The sequence below is a fragment of the Aquarana catesbeiana genome, unplaced genomic scaffold, assembly GCF_042186555.1.
Source record: "Aquarana catesbeiana isolate 2022-GZ unplaced genomic scaffold, ASM4218655v1 unanchor233, whole genome shotgun sequence".
In the NCBI taxonomy this organism is placed as follows: Eukaryota; Metazoa; Chordata; class Amphibia; order Anura; family Ranidae; genus Aquarana; species Aquarana catesbeiana.
This window is the reverse complement of record NW_027362661.1, coordinates 3,168,953-3,188,992: the sequence shown is the minus strand read 5'-3', so window position 1 is coordinate 3,188,992 and position 20,040 is coordinate 3,168,953. Positions and strand designations below refer to the sequence as shown.

At 41.8% G+C, this 20,040-nt stretch overlaps 2 protein-coding genes across 6 annotated transcripts in view; one reads left to right on the top strand and one right to left on the bottom strand.

The window, feature by feature from the left end:
• The window catches only part of LOC141121841 (uncharacterized), a 168,785-nt gene that overhangs the window by 55,942 nt on the left and 92,803 nt on the right, over positions 1-20,040 (bottom strand). The window contains exon 7 of one of the 5 annotated variants that reach the window (XM_073611576.1): positions 16,782-18,093. The exons of the other annotated variants lie outside the window; for them this stretch is intronic. Coding sequence (XP_073467677.1) covers positions 16,782-18,093 — 1,312 coding nt within the window. The remainder of the gene's footprint in view (positions 1-16,781; positions 18,094-20,040) is intronic. 5 annotated transcript variants of the gene reach the window in all.
• Positions 1-20,040, top strand: part of LOC141121905 (uncharacterized) — a 619,894-nt gene that overhangs the window by 551,488 nt on the left and 48,366 nt on the right. The window lies entirely within an intron of this gene.

Genomic DNA, 20,040 nt, shown 5'->3' with positions numbered 1-20,040 from the left:
GATCACTGACTGTTAATTCAGGAAAGGAAGAGGCCAGGAAATATGACATTTTTTCCACCCTCCCCCCACTCTCCACCATGAAATAATTCCCCGTGTACCTCCAGTAACTGCTGGCGGGAGACAAGGGAAGCTGGCAGTACTGCAGGGGAAAGGGGCACATAGGGATACATGGACAGCAGGTGGGAGGGGGGGCACACAGGGGTCCCCGGTAGAGCTGCACGATTTAATCATTAAGAATCGAGATCGCTAAATTTTTTCCTCCTCGTGATCTTAACAAAGCATTTTTAAGATTCTTTCTATGCAGAGAATTCTCTGCTCAAGCCGACAGCTATCAAAAAAAAAAAGGGGAGTCTGCCAAGTATCACAACATTCCTCAGCTGCTGAGCTAAGTATAAACATTATAACGTTTTGTTGTGTAGCTCAAAAGGAATGAATTTCGGTCTGTAAATGAGGGAAGTTTAACCATTTAAAGACTAAACCTTTTTCTGACACTTGTTGGTTTCAGGTTAAAATTTGTGTTTTTATTGCTAGAAAATTACTTAGAACCCCCAAACATATATATATATATATATATATATATATATATATATATATATATATATATATATAAAAATTTATTTTTTTTTGGAGAGACCCTATAGAATAAAATGGTGGTTGTTGCAATATTTTATGTCACACTGTATTTGCGCAGCAGTCTTTCACATGCATTTTTTTTTGGGAAAAAATACGCTTTAATGAATATAAAAAAAGGAAACAGTAAAGTTAGCCCAATTTTTTTGTATAATGTGAAAAATTATGTTACGCCGCGAGAATTGAGAGAGGAAGAGGATTAGAAGCCAACAGCACTGCAGGAGCAGGCACAAAAGGGTTGGTGCCAACAATAAGGCAGTACAGTGGACCCTCCTGCTCTGCAGGTGCCTGGGCCCCCCTTTTGAAGTAATGGGGTCCAGGAGGCCTGGCTGTACTGCCTTAAAAGCAGCCTTGATCATTGGCTCCATCTAGTGGCCATAATGTTGTCTTGTGCTATTTTTACTGATTCAGGCGTGTACGCGCTCCTGCTCCATTAGAGCTGCTGGTTCCGGCATCCTGATTTTGGTTGTGGCATTCTTGTCTGTTTGTCATTGATTGTGGCCAGAATCTGGGTGGAAACCAATTTGATTTAAGCCAGCCAAACCTTCAGTCTCATGCTTGTGATAGTGTGTAAATACCTGACCAAGCTGCCTGTTTGTCTGTCCTGCTCTGCTAGATTGGATTTCCCTGTGTATGACCTCAGATTTATTTTTCTCTGAACTTTGCCTGCCTTTTACCTGGACTGTCATAGAACCACTCTGGCTGTCTGCTAATCGGAAGTACCTGTGTGCTTTTCTCAGTTCCTGCCTGCCTTACTATGGTGGCCAGGCACTATAGCATTGGGTATAAGTCCTGGGGGCAACTGAGTAGCGGTAGGCCTACTTGTATTATGGTAAAGGGGGCTGCTATAGGTATAGAACACAGTAGCCAGCTATAGTGTCTGACCACCTGCATTAGGAATAAGCGTGACACTGATGGAAGTATTTCAGGAAAAATACTGCAATATGGCCAGTAGATGATGATCATAGGAAATCAGTGTTAAATAAAATATGTCTAGAATTTGTAACGGCTGGATGAATTTATGTCACATTTGTCCAATTCATTTTTTGTAAGTAGACCCCTTTGTTTTCTTCGTCAGGCAAGGTTTCATACAAATAGGTCATACTGCTGTATTTGTGAGTACGGTGGACATAAGTTAATCAAAGCTAAACCAAAAATTGATTTAAAACTGAATATTTGCATTCAGCCATTAGATGGCGCTAGGTATCATAGGGTTTAGCACCATCTAGTCCACAAATGCAACATTTTATATTTTAAGTCAATGGAAAACCTTCGACCAGCTCAGCAAATAACCTAAAAACCACAATTCGGGCAGAAGGAATGTAAATGCACTTTCCCCAGGCTAATTGCTATGCAGTTTGTTTGTTTTTTATGAATAGACCCCTAAATGTCAGGAGAAGTTTATTTAACCCCCTGGCAAATTCTGACACTTCTCTCCCACGTGTAAAAATCAGCATTTTCTTGCTAAGAAATAACTTAGAACCCCCCAAACTTTTTTTTTTTCTTTTAGGGAGAGGCCCTAGAGAATAAAATGGTGGGTGTTGCTGTTTTTTTTTTTTATGTCACACATTTTTTTGCAACCGCTTTTCAAATGCAAACTTTTTGGAAAAAATACACTGTCATTACATTTTAGTGCACACAAACACAATATAATGCCCAATCTGTTTTGCTAAAATATAAATGATGATGTGACGCTCAGTAAATATATACCAAACATGTCATGCTTTAACCACTTCCCGCCCAAGGGCGTTATATGACGTCCTGGACTTTCAGTGGGAATATCTGAATGATGGGTGCAGCTATAGGCATCATTCTGATATCCTTGTTTTCAGCCAGGGATTCCGTGCACCATAAGAAGGATCATAGCGGTACTGCCGCTAGATCGTTCTTACAGGCGACGGGAGGGGACATCCCCCCTCCCGCCGCCATCCGGTGCTTCTCTGGGCTCTCCCGTGCCATCGGGGGCCTGGAGAAAGAATCGTCCGGCGCCAGATGACGACGATAGAGATGACTGGTGACCAGATGGTCACCAGTCATCTCTATGACCGTCGGAGGCCCGGGCGTGATGTTATGACGTCACGCCCGGGTACCCGGAAATAACCGAAGCCGCGATCGCGGCTTTCAGCATGAGATCGGTAAAAAAATGTTTTCCGATCTCATGCTTTCCAGCCTGGAGGAGAGACGTGAGGTCTTATTGACCCCGCATCTCTCCATAAAGAGGACCTGTCATAAATTATTCCTATTACAAGGGTTGTTTACATTCCTTGTAATAGGAATGAAAGTGATCAATAAAAAAATGTTGTAAAAGAAAGTAAAAATAAAGTAAAATAAAATAATAAAAAAAAGCTAGCGCTCAGAAGTGAACGTACACGTTAGTCCCGCCCACATATGTAAACGCCGTTCAAACTACACATGTGAGGTATCGCCGTGTGCGTTAGAGCGTGAGCAACATTTCTAGCACTAGACCTCCTCTGTAACTCTAAACATGTAACCTGTAAAAAAATTTTTAATCTTCGCCTATGGAGATTTTTAAGTACTGAAGTTTGGCGTCATTCCATGAGTGTGCGCAATTTTAAAGCGTGACATGTTAGGTATCTATTTACTCGGCGTAACATCATCTTTCACATTATACAAAAAAACTGGGCTAACTTTACTGTTTTGTTATTTTTTAAATCTTGAAACTTCTTTCTTCAAAAAAAAAAAAAAGCGTTAGAAAAATTGTTGCGCAAATACCGTGCGAGATAAAAAGTTGCAATGACGCCATTTTATTCTCCAGGGTGTCTGCTAAAAAAATATATAATGTTTGGGGATTCTGAGTAATTTTCTAGCAAAAAAAATGATGATTTTTACATGTAGGAGAGGAGTGCCAAAATATGCCCGGTATTGAAGTGGTTAAAATTGTGCCCACTTGTGGAATGGTGACAAACTGCAACACATTAAAACCTCCATAGGTGATGCTTTAAAAGCCTTCACAGGCTACCAGTTTAGAGTAAAGCTGGATACACACTATACAATTTTCTGTAGATTTTTTCCTTCAGATTTACTAAAACCATATAATATGAGCTCAAACCTTAAGAGTTTCAATTTGTTTGCTATCAGGCAGGCCCTTTTTTTATTAAATCTAAAGGAAATCGGACAACAAAAGTTGTATAGTGTGTATGGGGCCTTATGCAGGAGGTCTGGTGGTAGAATTATTGCTCTCACTCTGAAATTTGTGGTGATATCTCACATGTGTACTGCAATCACTGTTTATGCATGCAGTGCTGTACACTGTGATACTGAAAGTCTGTATATCCCTATATATTGAGTTAACAACCGTTTCTGGATGATTTTTTTGGTACATCCTGTCATGTAATATTTATTCTAAATTCAATAAAAATGTTATGCTTTAAAAAAAATGGAGATCTGTCACAGTGGAGAAATCCAAAATATTTTTGAGCCTCGCACTTAACATGGGACTTACAAAAAAAAAAAATGATTTCATCACATGCCTATTTATACACTTGACCTCCAGAAGATTTACCCCCCTTTCATGACCCAGCCATTTTCTGCTATTCAGCACTGCATTACTTTAACTGGTAATTGTAGGTCATGCAACACTGTACACAAATAGAATTTTTATATAATTTTTTTCCCCCACAAATAGAGATTTCTTTTTAGTGGTATTTTTTGAACACCACTTTTTTTTTTTGCGCTATAAATTTAAAAAAAATATTTTTTACTTTCTGCTATAAAACACATCCAATAAAAAAGAATGTAAAAAATCAAATTTCTTCAAAAATTTAGGCCAATATATATTCTGCTACATGTTTTTGGCAAAAAAAAATGTATATTGATTAGTGTGCACGAACGTTCTAGCATCTACAAACTAGGGTTGCACCGATACTAGTATCAGTGCCGATACCGAGTATTTGCACAAGTATCGGTACTCTTGCAAATGCACCGATACCTGAAACCGATACTTTCAGGCTTGGTTCTTTTGAGCTGTCAGTGGGGTCTTCCCTGTTGACAGCTGAAGTGTTAAAGAAGTCCGGTAATTGGAACTGTCAAAAAAAAAAAAAAAAAAAACATGCGGCAATGTTTATTAACATAATCTTAAAAGAAACATTGTTTCTTTTTGTATCTTTCTGTTTCTTCATCTGCAGAACAAAGGGATGGGCAAATGTTCCTCTTTTTAATCCCTTATTAACCCTTAATTTACTCTAAGCAGCCTTAATTACCTCCCTATTCTGCTTCATTTAATTGTTATTTTCCTGCTTTTTTTTTTTTTTGTTCACGCCTGTTTCATAAACGATAAACAATTAAAACTTTTTTTTGTTTGCTTTTATTAATATATATGTGTAAAAATATTCACTAACTAACTAAAAAATCTATTTCATTTGTAAATAACTTTTCAATGCTTTGTACCATTGCTGACAGCTGAAGTTAAAACAAAGCAGTTGCGGTAGGTATCTGAGAGTACTAAAAAAAGTATCGGTACTCGTACTCGTTGTAAAAAAAATGGTATTGGTGCACCCCTAATACAAACTATGAGATATATATACTGGAATTTGTATTTATTTGTTTTTATACTAGTAATGGCGGTGATCAACAATTTATAGCGGGACTGTGATAGTATGTCGGCCAATCTGACACTAACTGATACTTTTTGGGGACCAGTGACACTAATACAGTGATCAGTGCTAAAAAAAAAATGCACTGTCACTATACTAATGACACTGGCAGGGAAGGGGTTAAACATCCAGGGACGATCAAAGGGTTAAATGTGTGCCTAAGACGCCATACACACTATACAACTTTTGTTGTCTGATTTTCTTTAGATTTACCAAAGCCATGTAGTGCAAGGGCATGCCTGATTGCATACAAATTGAAACTCCTAAGGTTTGAACTCCATATTATATGGTTTTGGTAAATGTGAAGGAAAAAATCTACAGAACATTGGATAGTGTGTATCCAGCTTAACGGTGATTGGTGTGTTTACTGTGAGGTGCTTTTACTTGTCTATCTGCCCACCTACAAGGTCATTGATTGTGGCCAGAATCTGGGTGGAAACCAACCTGATTTAAGCCAGCCATACCTTCAGTCTCATGCTTGTGATAGAGTGTGTAATTACCTGACCAAGCTGCCTGGTAAGGGATGTGCTTTGCAGGGAAACAAAAACCGGCACATTTTCACTGACAGGACAGAGCTCTGTGTTGTGTACATCTACAGAGCTCTGTCCTGTGCTCCTTGCTGATCAGGTGCCGGCAGTCGATCATTGGCCAGGGACCCGCTGATCGGCTTGTGCTGCGACTAATCACAGCACAGCCGGCATGACCCCTACCCGGAAGTGCTGGATCATGTACTATAGATATGTGATACGACTCAGGAGAAGCCGCTTTGCAATCATACTCAGACGTGAGATGGTCGACCAAGCAGGTATTTATCCGTTATACCAAGGACATGCTATGAAATGATCATTTAGGTTTCAGTGACCATACACTCTGCCCTCCCCGAAATCACCACAGATATGATGAGCTTTACAAAATTCATCCAGTTATTTATTTATTTTTTCCTGAAATTTTGTTATATTTCTGAGTGAAGCTATACAAGCGCTGTGAGAGTCCAATGGTAAACGTATGCCTTCCATGTGTATGAAGGGAAAGATAACCAGCTCCATCCCTCTGACTGCTCAACCTACACTGAGACAAGTGGAGACATTGTTTGGGACCTGACATCTCCACTATTCATTCAGCGGCACCACCTCTACTTGGATAACTTCTACACAAGGCTGCCCCTTTTCCACCACCCGTATCCTCCAGAAAAACACGGTTCAGTCCGAAAGCCTGAATGCATCCATGATTATAATCTGTTTGGGGGGGGGGGGGGGGGTGCATTGCTACAAGTATGGGTACTAAAGTATCAATTTACCTTTTCCATTTGATAATTTATTATTCATTTGTGACCTATCCCAAGTTCACGGAAATAGCCATCTCCTTTCTCACATTTCTAGAGTATATTGTCACTGTCCTTATATTCCAGCAAGGCTCTCCACCAGAAAACATACGCTCTGATGCTGTGAGAAGACTTCATGAGTGACATTTCCCAGAGAATATTCCACCCACAGAGAAAGGCGGAAGATGCCACAAAAGATGTCAGTTATGCAACAGAGCCGGAGCTTGTAATAAAGTGATTTATAAAGAATCTACAGTATATATGTAAATTATTATTATTCATGTTCCCTGTCCCTTCACTGACCCCAGATCCTCCAACCATCCCCCCTGACCCCCGTTCTGCTCACTCTCTCCCCCTGGAAGTACAGTTACAGATGTTCATGGAAACACCATTTCATTTCACAATTCTCCCCCACAAGTTCCATCCATGGATCACTTCTCTCAGATACATTTTTATACTGACCACCCATCCCCCCAATGACCTGGTTGTCTATCACACTTTACTGTCTTCCTTCAGTGGCACAACCCGCCCACTCTGATCTGTCCATCCCTCCACACTCTACAATACATTGTAAACACCCTGGGACACAATCTTCCAGAATCATTCCACTGATGGAACGCACATCTCCAGATTACTACAACATGTGTACTGGTGGTCCAATCAGAACACTCCAGGCCCAAGCAGTGCACACCCCCAGATTATTATGTACTGGTGGTACAATCAGGACACTCCAAGCCCCAGCAATGCACACCCCCAGATTGATATGACACATGTACTGGTGGTCCAATCAGAACACTCCAGGCCCCAGCAGTGCACACCCCCAGATCAATATGACACGTGTACTGGTGGTCCAATCAGAACACTCTGGAACCCAGCAGTGCACATCCCCAGATTAATATAGTTACATAGTAGGTGAGGTTGAAAAAAGACACAAGTCCAATCTATGTGTGTGATTATATGTCAGTATTACATTGTATATCCCTGTATGTTGCGGTCATTCAGGTGCTTATCTAATCTAATAAAACTATCGATGCTCCCCGCTGAGACCACCGCCTGTGGAAGGGAATTCCACATCCTTGCCACTCTTACAGTAAAGAACCGTCTACGTAGTTTAAGGTTAAACCTATTTTCTTCTAATTTTAATGAGTGGCCACAAGTCTTGTTAACCGATTGCCGCCTGCCGGCCGTCATATGACGGCCAGGCGGCGCGGCTCTCGTTCTGGGCGGGCATCATATGACGTCCATCCATTTAAACAGGGAATCGTGTGCGCGCATCCCACTTTGTCCTGCGGACTTTTCTACGGACTTTACGATGGACTTTCTGAATGAACGGACTTGCCTACACACGATCAACCAAAGTCTGACGGATTCGAACGTGATGACGTACGACTGGACTAAAACAAGGAAGTTCATAGCCAGTAGCCAATAGCTGCCCTAGCGTAGGTTTTTGTCCGTCGGACTAGCATACAGATGAGTGGACTTTTCAACCGGACTCGAGTCCGTTGAAAAGATTTGAAACATGTTTCATTTCTAGGTCCGTCGAACTTTTGGGGAAAAAAAGTCCGCTAGAGCCCACACACGATCGAATTGTCAGACGGCCCCCGGTCCGCCGAACCAAGTATGCTGTAAGTCCGGTTGTGTGTATGCGGCATCACAGCTCATCTGAGTACCTGTCACAGTCCATCTAAGTACCTGTCACAGTTCATATGAGTACCCGAGTACCTGTCACAGGCCATCTGAGTACCTGAGTACCAGTCACAGTCCATATGAGTTCCTGTCACAGTCCATATGAGTACCTGAGTACCTGTCACAGTTCATCTGAGTACCTGTCACAGTTCATCTGAGTACCTGTCACAGTTCATCTAAGTACCTGTCACAGTCCATCTGAGTACCTGTCACAGTTCATATGAGTACCCGAGTACCTGTCACAGTCCATATGAGTACCTGTCACAGTCCATATGAGTATCTGTCACAGTTCATCTGAGTACCCAAGTACCTGTCAGTCCATCTGAGTACCTGCCACAGTTCATATGAGTACCTGTCACCACCCTTCAGAGTAACTGAATACCAGTCACCAGCCCATCAGAGTACCCGAGTACCTACCTGTAGCCCATCAGAGTACCTGTCACCAGGCCATCAGAGTACCCAAGTACCTGTCACCAGTCCATCAGAGTAACCAAGTACCTGTCACCAGCCCACCAGAGTATCCGAGTACCTGTCTGCAGCTCATCAAGTTACCTGAGTACCTGTCTCCAGCCCATCAGAGTACCCGAGTATCTGTCTCTAGCCCATCAGAGTACCCGAGTACCTGTCTCTAGCCCATCAGAGTACCTGAGTAACTATCTGCAACCCATCAGAGTACCTATCTGCAGCCCATGCCTCTTAGAATATACGTTGGGGTGTTTGCTTTCCAAAATGGGGTCATTTTGTGGGTAATTCCACTGTCCTGGTGCTCAAGGACCTTCAAAAGTGTAATGGGTAGGAATGAAATGAGATGTGTAATTTATGCTCCTAGAACGCCTGAAGGTACTACTTCAATGTTGGTCCTCTGTATGTGGCCAGGCTGTGTAAAAGTCTCACACATGTGGTATCGCCATACTTGGGAAGAGTAGCAGAATGTATTTTGGGTTGTAGTTTTTGCTATATACATGCTTTATGTTAGAAAATATCTTATAAATTATCAACTTTGTGTAAAAAAAAAAATGCGTTTTCATTTTTTTTACACATTTTCCAAAAACTTCTGGAAAGAAATTAACCATTCAAAAGACTCATTGTGCCTCATAGATTATACATTGGGGTGTTTTCTTTCCAAAATGGGGTCATTTTGTGGGAAATTCCATTGTCCTGGTGCTCCAGGGCCTTCAAACGTGCAATAGGTGGTTGAGAAATGAGATGTGTCATTTAGCTAGTAGAACGCCTGAAGGTGCTACTACTATGTTGATCCTCTGTATGTGGCCAGTCTGTGTAAAAGTCTCAAATGTGGTATCGCCATACTCGGGAAGAGTAGCAGAATGAAAAAAAATCTTCATTTTGCAAAGAATTGTGGGAAAAAATTTAAATTTAAAAAAACTCACCATGCTACTTAATACCTTGGAATGTCTACTTTTCTAAAAAGGGGTCATTTGGGGGGTATTTGTACTTTCCTGACTTGTTAGTGTCTCAAGAAATGAGATTCACCTGATGTACTGAAGGCCTGATCAAATGTGATCAATTTTCAGTGAATGGCACCATAGTTTGTAGACTCTATAACTTTCACAAAGACCAAATAATATACACTAATTTGGGTTATTTTTACCAAAGATATGTAGCAGTATAAATGTTGGCCAAAATGTATAAAGAAAAATTACCAATTAGCAAAATTTTATGACAGAAACAAAGAAAAAGGCATTTTTTTCACAAAATGTATGTTTTTTTTTATTTATAGCACGTAAAATAAAAAACCCACTAGTGATTAAATACCACCAAAAGAAAGCTCTATTTGTATGAAAAAAAGGACACAAATTCCATATGGGTACAGTGTTACATGACTGAGTAATTGTCATTCAAAGTGTGAGAGCGCTGAAAGCTGAAAATTGGTCTGGGCAGGAAGTGGGTGTAAGTGCCCTGTATTGAGGTGGTTAAACTCCCTTCTGCGAAAAAGTTCTATCACTATTGTGGGTTCACCAGTATGGTATTTGTATATTGAAATCATATCCCCTCTCAAGCATCTCTTCTCCAGAGAGAATAAGTTCAGTGCTCGCAACCTTTCCTCATAACTAATATCCTCCAGACCCATTATTAGCTTTGTTGCCCTTCTTTGTACTCCATTTCCAGTACATCCTTCCTGAGGACTGGTGCCCAGAACTGGACAGCATACTCCAGGTGCGGCCGGACCAGAGCCTTGTAGAGCAGAATAATCATTTTATCTCTGGAATTAATCCCCTTTTTAATGCATGCCAATATTTTGTTTGCTTTGTTAGCAGCAGCTTGGCATTGCATGCCATTGCTGAGCCTATCATCTACTAGGACCCCCAGGTCCATTTCCATCCTAGATTCCCCCAGAGGTTCCCCCCCAGTGTATAGATTGCATTCAGATTTTTGCCACCCAAATGCATTATTTTACATTTTTCTACATTGAACCTCATTTGCCATGTAGTTGCCCACCCCATTAATTTATTCAGATCTTTTTGCAAAGTTATTGCCCTGCTTAGCTTAGTATCGTCCGCAAATACAGAGATTGAACTGTTTATCCCATCCTCCAGGTCATTTATGAACAAATTAAACAGGATTGGTCCCAGCACAGAACCCTGGGGGACCCCACTACCCACCCCTGACCATTCGGAATCCTCCCCATTTATCACCACCCTCTGAACTTGCCCTTGTAGCCAGTTTTCAATCCATGTACTCACCCTATGGTCCATGCCAACGCACCTTATTTTGTACAGTAAACGTTTATGGGGAACTGTGTCAAATGCTTTTGCAAAAACCAGATACACCAAGGCCTCCCTTTATCTAGATGGCAACTCACCTCCTCATAGAAGGTTAATAGATTGGTTTGGCAAGAACGATTCTTCATGAATCCATGCTGATTACTGCTAATTATACCGTTGTCATTACTAAATCCTGTATATAGTCCCTTATCATCCCCTCCAAGAGTTTACATATCTATTGATGTTAGGCTGACTGGTCTGTAATTCCCAAGGATGTATTTTGGGCCCTTTTTAAATATTGGTGCTACATTGGCTTTTCTCCAATCAGCTGGTACCATTCCAGTCAGTAGACTGTCAGTAAAAATTAGGAACAATGGCCTGGCAATTACTTGACTGACTTCCCTAAGTACCCTCAGATGCAAGCCATCTGGTCCCGGTGATTTATTAATGTTAAGTTTCCCAAGTCTAATTTTAATCCTGTCCTCTGTTAACAATGGAGGTGCTTCCTGTGATGTGTCATGAGGATAAACACCGAAGTTTTGGTTACTGAAGCCCACGATTCCCTCGTAAAGACTGAGGAGAAGAATAAATTCATTACCTTCGTCATCTCCCCAACCTTTGTAACCAGATGTCCTTCCTCATTCTTTATGGGGACAATATGGTCTGTCGTCCCTTTTTTACTGTTTATATACTTAAAGAATTTCTTGGGATTTTTTTGCTCTCCTCCTCCGTGTCTTTTATGTTCTATCTTAGCCGTCCTTATTGCACCCTTACATTTCTTGTTGCATTCTTTATAAAGTCTGAATGCTGATGATGATCCCTCAACCATGTATTTTTTGAAGGCCTTCTCCTTTGCTTTTATATGCATTTTTACATTGGAGTTAAGCCATCCAGGACTTTTATTGGCTCTTTTAAATGTATTTCCCATTGGGATGCATTGGCTAATGCCCTTATTTAATATGCTCTTAAAGCAAACCCATCTCTCCTCCGTCTTCTTTGTTCCTAAGATTTTATCCCAATTTATGCCTTCTAGCAAGGTTTGTAGTTTAGGGAAATTGGCTCTTTTGAAATTCAGTGTCTTTGTATTCCCCTATTTGTGTGATTTTATACTGAAGCCAATTGACCTGTGATCGCTGTTACCTAAATTGCCCCGTATTTCCACATCCGTGATCAGGTCTGTATTGTTGGTAATCAGTAGATCCAGTAACGCTTTATTTCTAGTTGGTGCGTCTACCATCTGACCCATAAAATTGTCCTGCAAGACATTAAGGAACTGGCAATCCTTAGATGAATGCGTGGTTCCCTCCGCCCAGTCTGTCTGTATAATTAAAATCCCCCACCTCCTCCCTAGCTCCCTTAGTGATGTCATCTCTCACATTCACTTGTACATTATTCTTGATATATAGTCATACCCCTCCCCCTTTTTTTACCTTATCTATCCTTGCAATAAAGGGTATGCCCTGGAATGTTTGCCAGCCGCGTATGAAACATGTACTTGTGGTCCAATATATGACACGTGTACTTGTGGTGCAATCAGAACACTCCAGACCCCAGCAGTGCATACCCCCAGATTAATATGACACATGTACTGGTGGTCCAATCAAAACACTCCAGGCCCCAGCAGCACACCCTCCCAGATTAATATGACAGGTGTACTGGTGGTCCAATCAGAACACTCCAGGCCCCGGGAGTACATACCCCCAGATTAATATGACACATGTACTGGTGGTCCAATCAGAACCTTCCAGGCTCCAGCAGTGCCCACCCCTAGATTAATACGACACGTGTACTGGTGGTCCAATCAGAACACTCCGGGTCCCAGCAGTGCACACCAGACAGGAATTCTCTTCAATGGAACTCTCCAGTGAAATCTCCACTCATCAACTAGCCGGATTCTCTAAATTACCTCCTGTATGTACAAAACTACCCCAAACCCCTCCCCCTCCTCACCATCCAAAAGAAATTGAAGGAATTGTTTCTTCTTCCTGAAATCCAGACCTAGAGAGGAATAGAAACGATCTAACAAACACCACAAAGTCTTTTTATAGAGATTTATTACATCACATCCAAAACTTATTTACACATATTTATTCCATGGAATAGGAAGACATTTTTATATCAAGAATCCATCAAATCTCAGTTTTTATTGGACTTTATTCCCAGCAATAATAAGTCAGGAATCCATGCCAGCAATCATCAGATCAATGGGAATTTTCCAATATCACATGAAATGGATCTTATTGATTGGTTGATGTCATTTATTGATCTATTGATTCCCTTATATGATAGAATAGATTGATTTCTCTATGTATTGATCATCCTCTCCATATATCTCTTCACCTTGTCTAACATAATACAAATCCTAAATGTTATAAATCTCAGTCATGTCCATAAATTGTATCTGACTTGGGTCTTTATAATACGATATACTGGACTTTTACTTCATTCCCTATTTTTAAATCGTCTTCTTACACCTGTCCTGATGAAGTGACACTTTGGAGCCATGAAACATGTTGATGATATATTTTAGAGTTTCTTCTCCAATAACCACCGATCTTTTGAAAAACACATTTCTGAGTTTAATCCAATACCATGGGGGCCTCTGCTGACCTCATCCTGATTTTTTCTTGGGGTGAAAGTTCTCCACCGGGATCCAAATACTGCTTAGTATATGACCATCCGGAATTCCCCCGATGACTTCAGTGAGGGGACAGACATATTCTCCACAAGTCCTCAGATAGGTTGTCTAATCCCTGGATGGGTTACCCACAACCTCACAGATGTGAGTCCATGCCCCGTACTTCTACCGATCTTCTAGAAGAATCTCACACCTTCTGGTATTATCACTACACTTAGTCCCATCTCTCCCATCGTCTTTTATCCTTTTTTTTCGTCTCCTGATGGTTTGGGCAATTTCTACATATTGCTCTCATGACAGGTCTACTTTAATTGTATACAGAGGGGAGGGGGAGGGGTACACAGACTTCTCCCAGTGTTGGTTTTTGAGGGGGGACTATAGGGTATTCTGACCCGTCCAATCAGAATATTCCCTGAGGAGCCCCCCACTGTGTGCAGGTACCTCCCAGACATGAGACTGTCCTCCAATCTGGTCATTTCCTGATAGATCAGATGACAAAGTCAAATCTATGAGGATCTCTGTCATGTCTATAGGTCCCTTATTGTACTATAACCCATCCCATCCCCCTCCTGACCTGTACTGCGAAATATCCGGGCTGTGATTGGTGAAGACAATACTGCTGTTATCTCCAATATTGTTCTATGGGTGTAATTTGTAGGAAGATTCTGTACAGAGGCTCCTATTCATTCACAAAACTGAAGTTCAGTAAACACTCCTTACTATGCTTCAGTGTCGAATGACCACAGGAGTGATCGGTAGCAATCCCTCACTGTGTTTATTTAGGAAGAGGCTGGTAAACATGACATGAACCTCCCCCACTCTCCATCCTGAACACCGCACTGATCTCCAACCCCAGCAGCAGCTGCAGCCAATGGACAGGGGAGGAGGGGAGGAGGGGAAGCTGGCCAGGGGAAGGGGCTCTGGGGCATCAGTAGGAGGTCCCAGCATAGGGGGAACTTTCAGAGGTGGGGGATGTATTTGGACATTTTGATCTCCCTGTGGCTCCCCTGCAGCAGCTGAAGCCATTGTGAGGGGAGAGGAGAAGAAGCCAGAAGCAGGGAAGCCACAGGTGGATCAGTGCTGTGAGGGGACATTAGAGCTGAGGGGGGACATCTTAGAGGACAGGCAGACCGCCTGTGGAGTGGAGGGAAGCTCAGTAGACCATAAGCTTATAGCAGAAGGGGGAATGCCATAGACATATGTAGCACTGACCTGGCCGGCTGCAAGCAGTTCTGTAGATCAGTATGACATCCATGGCAGCGGAAGGATTAAAGTGTCATCTATGGGATGTTTTTGAGTACCAAAGTTTTTAATCATTTCAATGACACACAAAATTATAAGGCTGGACATGTTGGGTATCTATTTACTCAGCACAACCTCATCTTTTATATTTTACCAAAACAATTGGGTAAAATATTGCATCTGTGTGCTCTAAAATTACATGTGTAGTGCATTTGTCACTGAAATGTACCCTTTGTATCCGTGACTACTATACTCACAAGTGTATGAGTATAACCTCAGATATTAGTATGAAACCTGCCTGATGAAGGAAACTAAGAGGTCTACTTGTAGAAAATTCATGGGATGAATGTGGCAAGCGTTCATTCAGCCATGAAAAATTAGCACTGTATTCTAATAACAAAGTGATTTCCAATGATGGTGAGGTCCATCTAGTGGCCATAATATGGTATTTTTCCAGAGATACCTCTATCAGTAAAAAATGGTGCAATACGACTTTAACCACTTCAGCCCCGGAAGATTTTAGCCCCTTCCTGACCAGAGCACTTTTTACAATTCGGCACTGCATCAATTTAACTGACAATTGCTCAGACATGCAATGATGTACCCAAACAAAATTTGCATCCTTTTTTTTCCCCACAAAAAGAGCTTTCTTTTGGTGGTATTTGATCACCTCTGTGGTTTTTATTTTTTGCGCTATAAACAAAAAAAAGCGACTGTTTTGAAAAAAAAACTATTTTTTACTTTTTGCTATAATAAATATCCCCAAAAATGGTTTTTAAAAACGAATTTCTTCATCATTTTAGGCTAACATGTATTCCTCTACATAATTTTGGTAAAAAATAAATAAATAAATCACAGTAAGCATATATTGATTGGATTGCACAAAACTTATAGCGTCTACAAACTATGGGAAAGATTTTTGGCATTTTTATTATTTTTTTAAATTTTACTAGTAATGGCGGTGATCTGTGATTTTTAGCGGTACTGCGACATTGCAGTGGGCAGAATGGACACTTTTGACACATTTTTGGGACTATTGACATTTATACAGCGATCAGAGCTATAAAAATGCGCTGATTACTGTGTAAATGTCACTGGCAGAAAAGGGGTTAACATTAGGGGGCGATCAAGGGGTTAAACGTGTTCCCTAGTTAGTGTTTCTAACTGTATGGGGATAGGACTGACTGGGGGAGGAGACATATGGTTGTGCCTAATTAGTAGGAACAAACAATATGTCTCCTCTCCCCTGACAGAACGGGTATTTCCATGCTGCCGGCTCTTAAAGGGAAAAACGTACCCATACGTTGTTTTGCCCAGCCGTGACATTCTGCCGACGTATATCAGCATGAGCTGGTCGGCAAGCGGTTAAAACCACTAGATTAATCCAATAATCATATGAAATAAAACATGGCCAGAACTTGTCACAGCTGGGTGAACGCCGGTCACATTCATTCAACTAAGTTTTAAAAAATAGACCTCCAAGTGTTTGTAAAATCTTACACCACAAAATGTACTCAGCCAATGAAAGGTAATGACTCCATTTTTATTTTTCTACTGCTATCAATGGCCAACACAGTACAACACTTCATCCATGTCTTTGGTGATCTCTGATCTCCTTATGAACTGTTTCTTACATGATGAAGATCAGCCATGGAGTATATCTGAGGTGTATATCAGGGTGTGCTTCTTCTCCACATGAGAGCTGTGATGTCCAACAACATTCATATAGAAGACATTTCCCACACTCAAGGCACTAATACACCTTGAGGGTTGTGTGGGATCTCCGATGTACAGGAAGACGAGATTTCAGAGAGGAACAATTCCCTCACTCAGGACAGGAAAGTAGCTTCTCCCCTGTGTGAGATCTCTGATGTCTGTAAAGATCTGACTTCTGTGAAAAACATTTCCCGCACTCAGGACAGCAATACGGCTTCTCCCCTGTGTGAGACCTCTGATGTTTATAAAGATTGGACTTCACTGAAAAACATTTCCCACACTCAGAACAGGAATACGGCTTTTCCCCTGTGTGAGACCTTTGATGCTTGACAAGATCTGCTTTTGCTACAAAATATTTCCCGCACTCAGAACAGGAAAGTGGCTTCTCCCCTGTGTGAGATCTCTGATGTGCGTAAAGATCGGACTTCCTAGAAAAACATTTCCCGCACTCAGGACAACAATACGGCTTCTCTCCCGTGTGAGATCTCTGATGCTTATAAAGACTGGCCTTCTCTGAAAAACGTTTCCCACACTCAGTACAGGAATACGGCTTCTCCCCCGTATGAGATCTCTGATGTCTGTTCAGATAAAACTTTCTTGAAAAACATTTTCCACACTCAGGACAGGAATACGGCTTCTCCCCTGTATGAGATCTCTGATGTCTGTAAAGATCACACTTCTCTGAAAAACATTTTCCGCACTCAGGACAGGAATACGGTTTCTCCCCTGTGTGATATCGCTGATGTGCGTTAAGACTGGACTTCTCTGAAAAACATTTCTGGCACTCAGGACAGGAATACGGCTTTTCCCCCGTGTGAGATCTCTGATGTGTGTAAAGGTGGGACTTCTCTGAAAAACGTTTCCCGCACTCAGGACAAGAATACGGCTTCTCCCCTGTGTGAGATCTCTGATGTCTGTAAAGACTGGAGTTTTGCGAAAAACATTTCCCGCACTCAGGACAAGAATACGGCTTTTCTACTATGTGAGACCTCTGATGTCTGTAAAGGCTGGACTTTACTGAAAAACATTTCCTGCACTTAGGACAGGGATATGGTTTCTCAGCTGTGTGTAGCCTCTGATGGCTTCTAAGACTGGATGTTTGTGAAAAACATTTCCCACACTCAGAACAGGAATATGGCTTTTCTCCTGTGTGAGATCTTTGATGTTTTGCAAGTTCAGATTTTTTTACAAAACATTTCCCGCACTCAGGACAGGAAAATGGCTTCTTCCCCGTGTGAGATCTTTTATGCACATTAAGTTTGGATTTAGAATGGAAACACTTCCCGCACTCAGTACAGGAAAAGCTCTTATCTGTTGGAAGGACGGCACCGTCCCTCACAGTCTGAGGTTCCTCAGGATAAGAGGAATACGATGGTCCATCTACACTGTGTGGTGCCGGATGGACATTTGAGGTAGCCGGGTTTTCTCCTGGACTATACTGTGTGATGTCCTCATCTTCTACTTTACAGTCTGGAGACAAAGTGAGACAATCCTCTGAGGTTTTCCTCATCTCCCGTCCATCTACTAAAATAGAAATAAAAAGATTATTACTAGACATGAGCAGATTGATTCCCCTAAACCAGGACTCCGCCCACATCAGGCAGCTTTGTCTCTGAGGATCTTACAATGACCCCCTCAAGGTAACTAGTAAATGGGTCCTCTGATCTCCTACCAGATCATTTCTTTATTCATGGACCTTAGTCAGAGAGTGAGGAAACAACGAGAACTGTCTTTTATAGGAGTGACAGTGATGAGGGGATTATAGGACGAGTGTCCCCACCCCCTCTATCACTCATTGCCATCTTCCCAACACAAGAAGTCCTGCACTTCCTTATTTAGTCCATGATTTAGTCATGAATAACAGCGGGGCTGAGCCCCACCAGAGGTCAGGGAGTGAGGATGGGAAGAGAACAACCAAGATGAAGACTGGACTGATCCTGAAGACCACCATATTTTTTTTTACTTTTTAGGAATACATGTTTAGTGCATTTTACAAGACATACAGGTTTATCCGCTGTGAGCGAATACATAAGGTTGCTCCCAGCATATTTAACAAGAGAATAGGAATGCGTCTAACAAATTTTGTACAACAGTTGGAACACTAGCAATCTAATCGTCATGTACTTGTCAGAAAAAAACATGTCTCCAACATAATATAGGTTAGGGTAGAGCTAATAGATACTCAAGAGGGTAATGTAATTTATTGGTCCAGATGTACCAGGTTTCCCACAAGAAGTCAAAGGCGGATGCCCGACCAAACCACAACGCAAGTGTATGTTCAAAGAATGATGGAGCTTGACAAGTATACCTACCTCAGAGGGATTGGGGGCTTCCTGGGCTTTCAAGTGTTTGGCTATCATGAGCCTGGCAGTGACCAGGATATGCGTGGCAACTTCTAAAAAAAAAACAGGGTACCTTGTTGATTCAAAGGCCCAAGACAGCCAAAGCCAGGTTGGGAGAGGTCACCACAACCACCACATCTGAGATTAGTGTGGAGATTTTGTTCCAGAAGCTTGCAATGTTCTTGTAGGGCCAAAAGATATATGGAATATTGCCGATTTGGCCACAATTTCACCAACAAAGTGGCGAGTGGTAGGGATAGATCTGAGCTAAGCGATAAGGAGTGAGATACAAACGGAGTGAGATCTTTTTGTGTCAACTCCCAAATATTATTAGATATTATTGGATTTTCCTGTGGTATGTTATATATTAGGGAGATGCCTTTGTTCCTGACAGGTGTTTAGAAATAGAACTGCAAGAATTGTTTGGGGAGACGCACCTCAGGAGGAGGGGATGTCACCAGGAGGTGCTGTTTTTCTGAGATATGTGAAGTCGTCTGCATCTGACAGCCCATACATCTCCTTCAGGGTTGTCATACTAAGAAGTGAACCGTTTCTCATTGAACCGTCATGTCATCTAGAACTGTAATTCATTTCGATATTTAGGACTGGAGGCTTTTGTGCAGTATAAGTGTAGAAGTCATTGAGATATGGATTGGGACTAGAGTGTCAAAGAGCTGTGACCTGAAGTGGCTGTTCAGTTCCCTCCAAGCTAGGAGAGATGCTCTTAGTGGGGGAAAAAGTAATTTAGTCTGAAGGGTTGCAAAAGGTCGGCAATGAAAAGGGTACAAAGGTCTGGGGCAGTGGATAGGGAACGCTCAATTACTGCCCAAAGTAAGGGGTCCAGAGGTGAAAACCGGAGGTGAAAACCAGTGCTTGAGTTGATCCAAGCAGGTTGCCAAGTAGGGAGGAGCTTCGAGTCGAACTCATGTTCGACTCGAACATCGGCTGGTCACCAGTTTGCCGAACAGCGAACAATTTGGGGTGTTCGCGGCAAATTCGAAAGCCGCGGAACACCCTTTAAAAGTCTATGGGAGAAATCAAAAGTGCTCATTTTAAAGGCTTATATGCATGGTATTGTCATAAAAAGTGTATGGGGACCCGGGTCCTGCCCCAGGGGACATGGATCAAT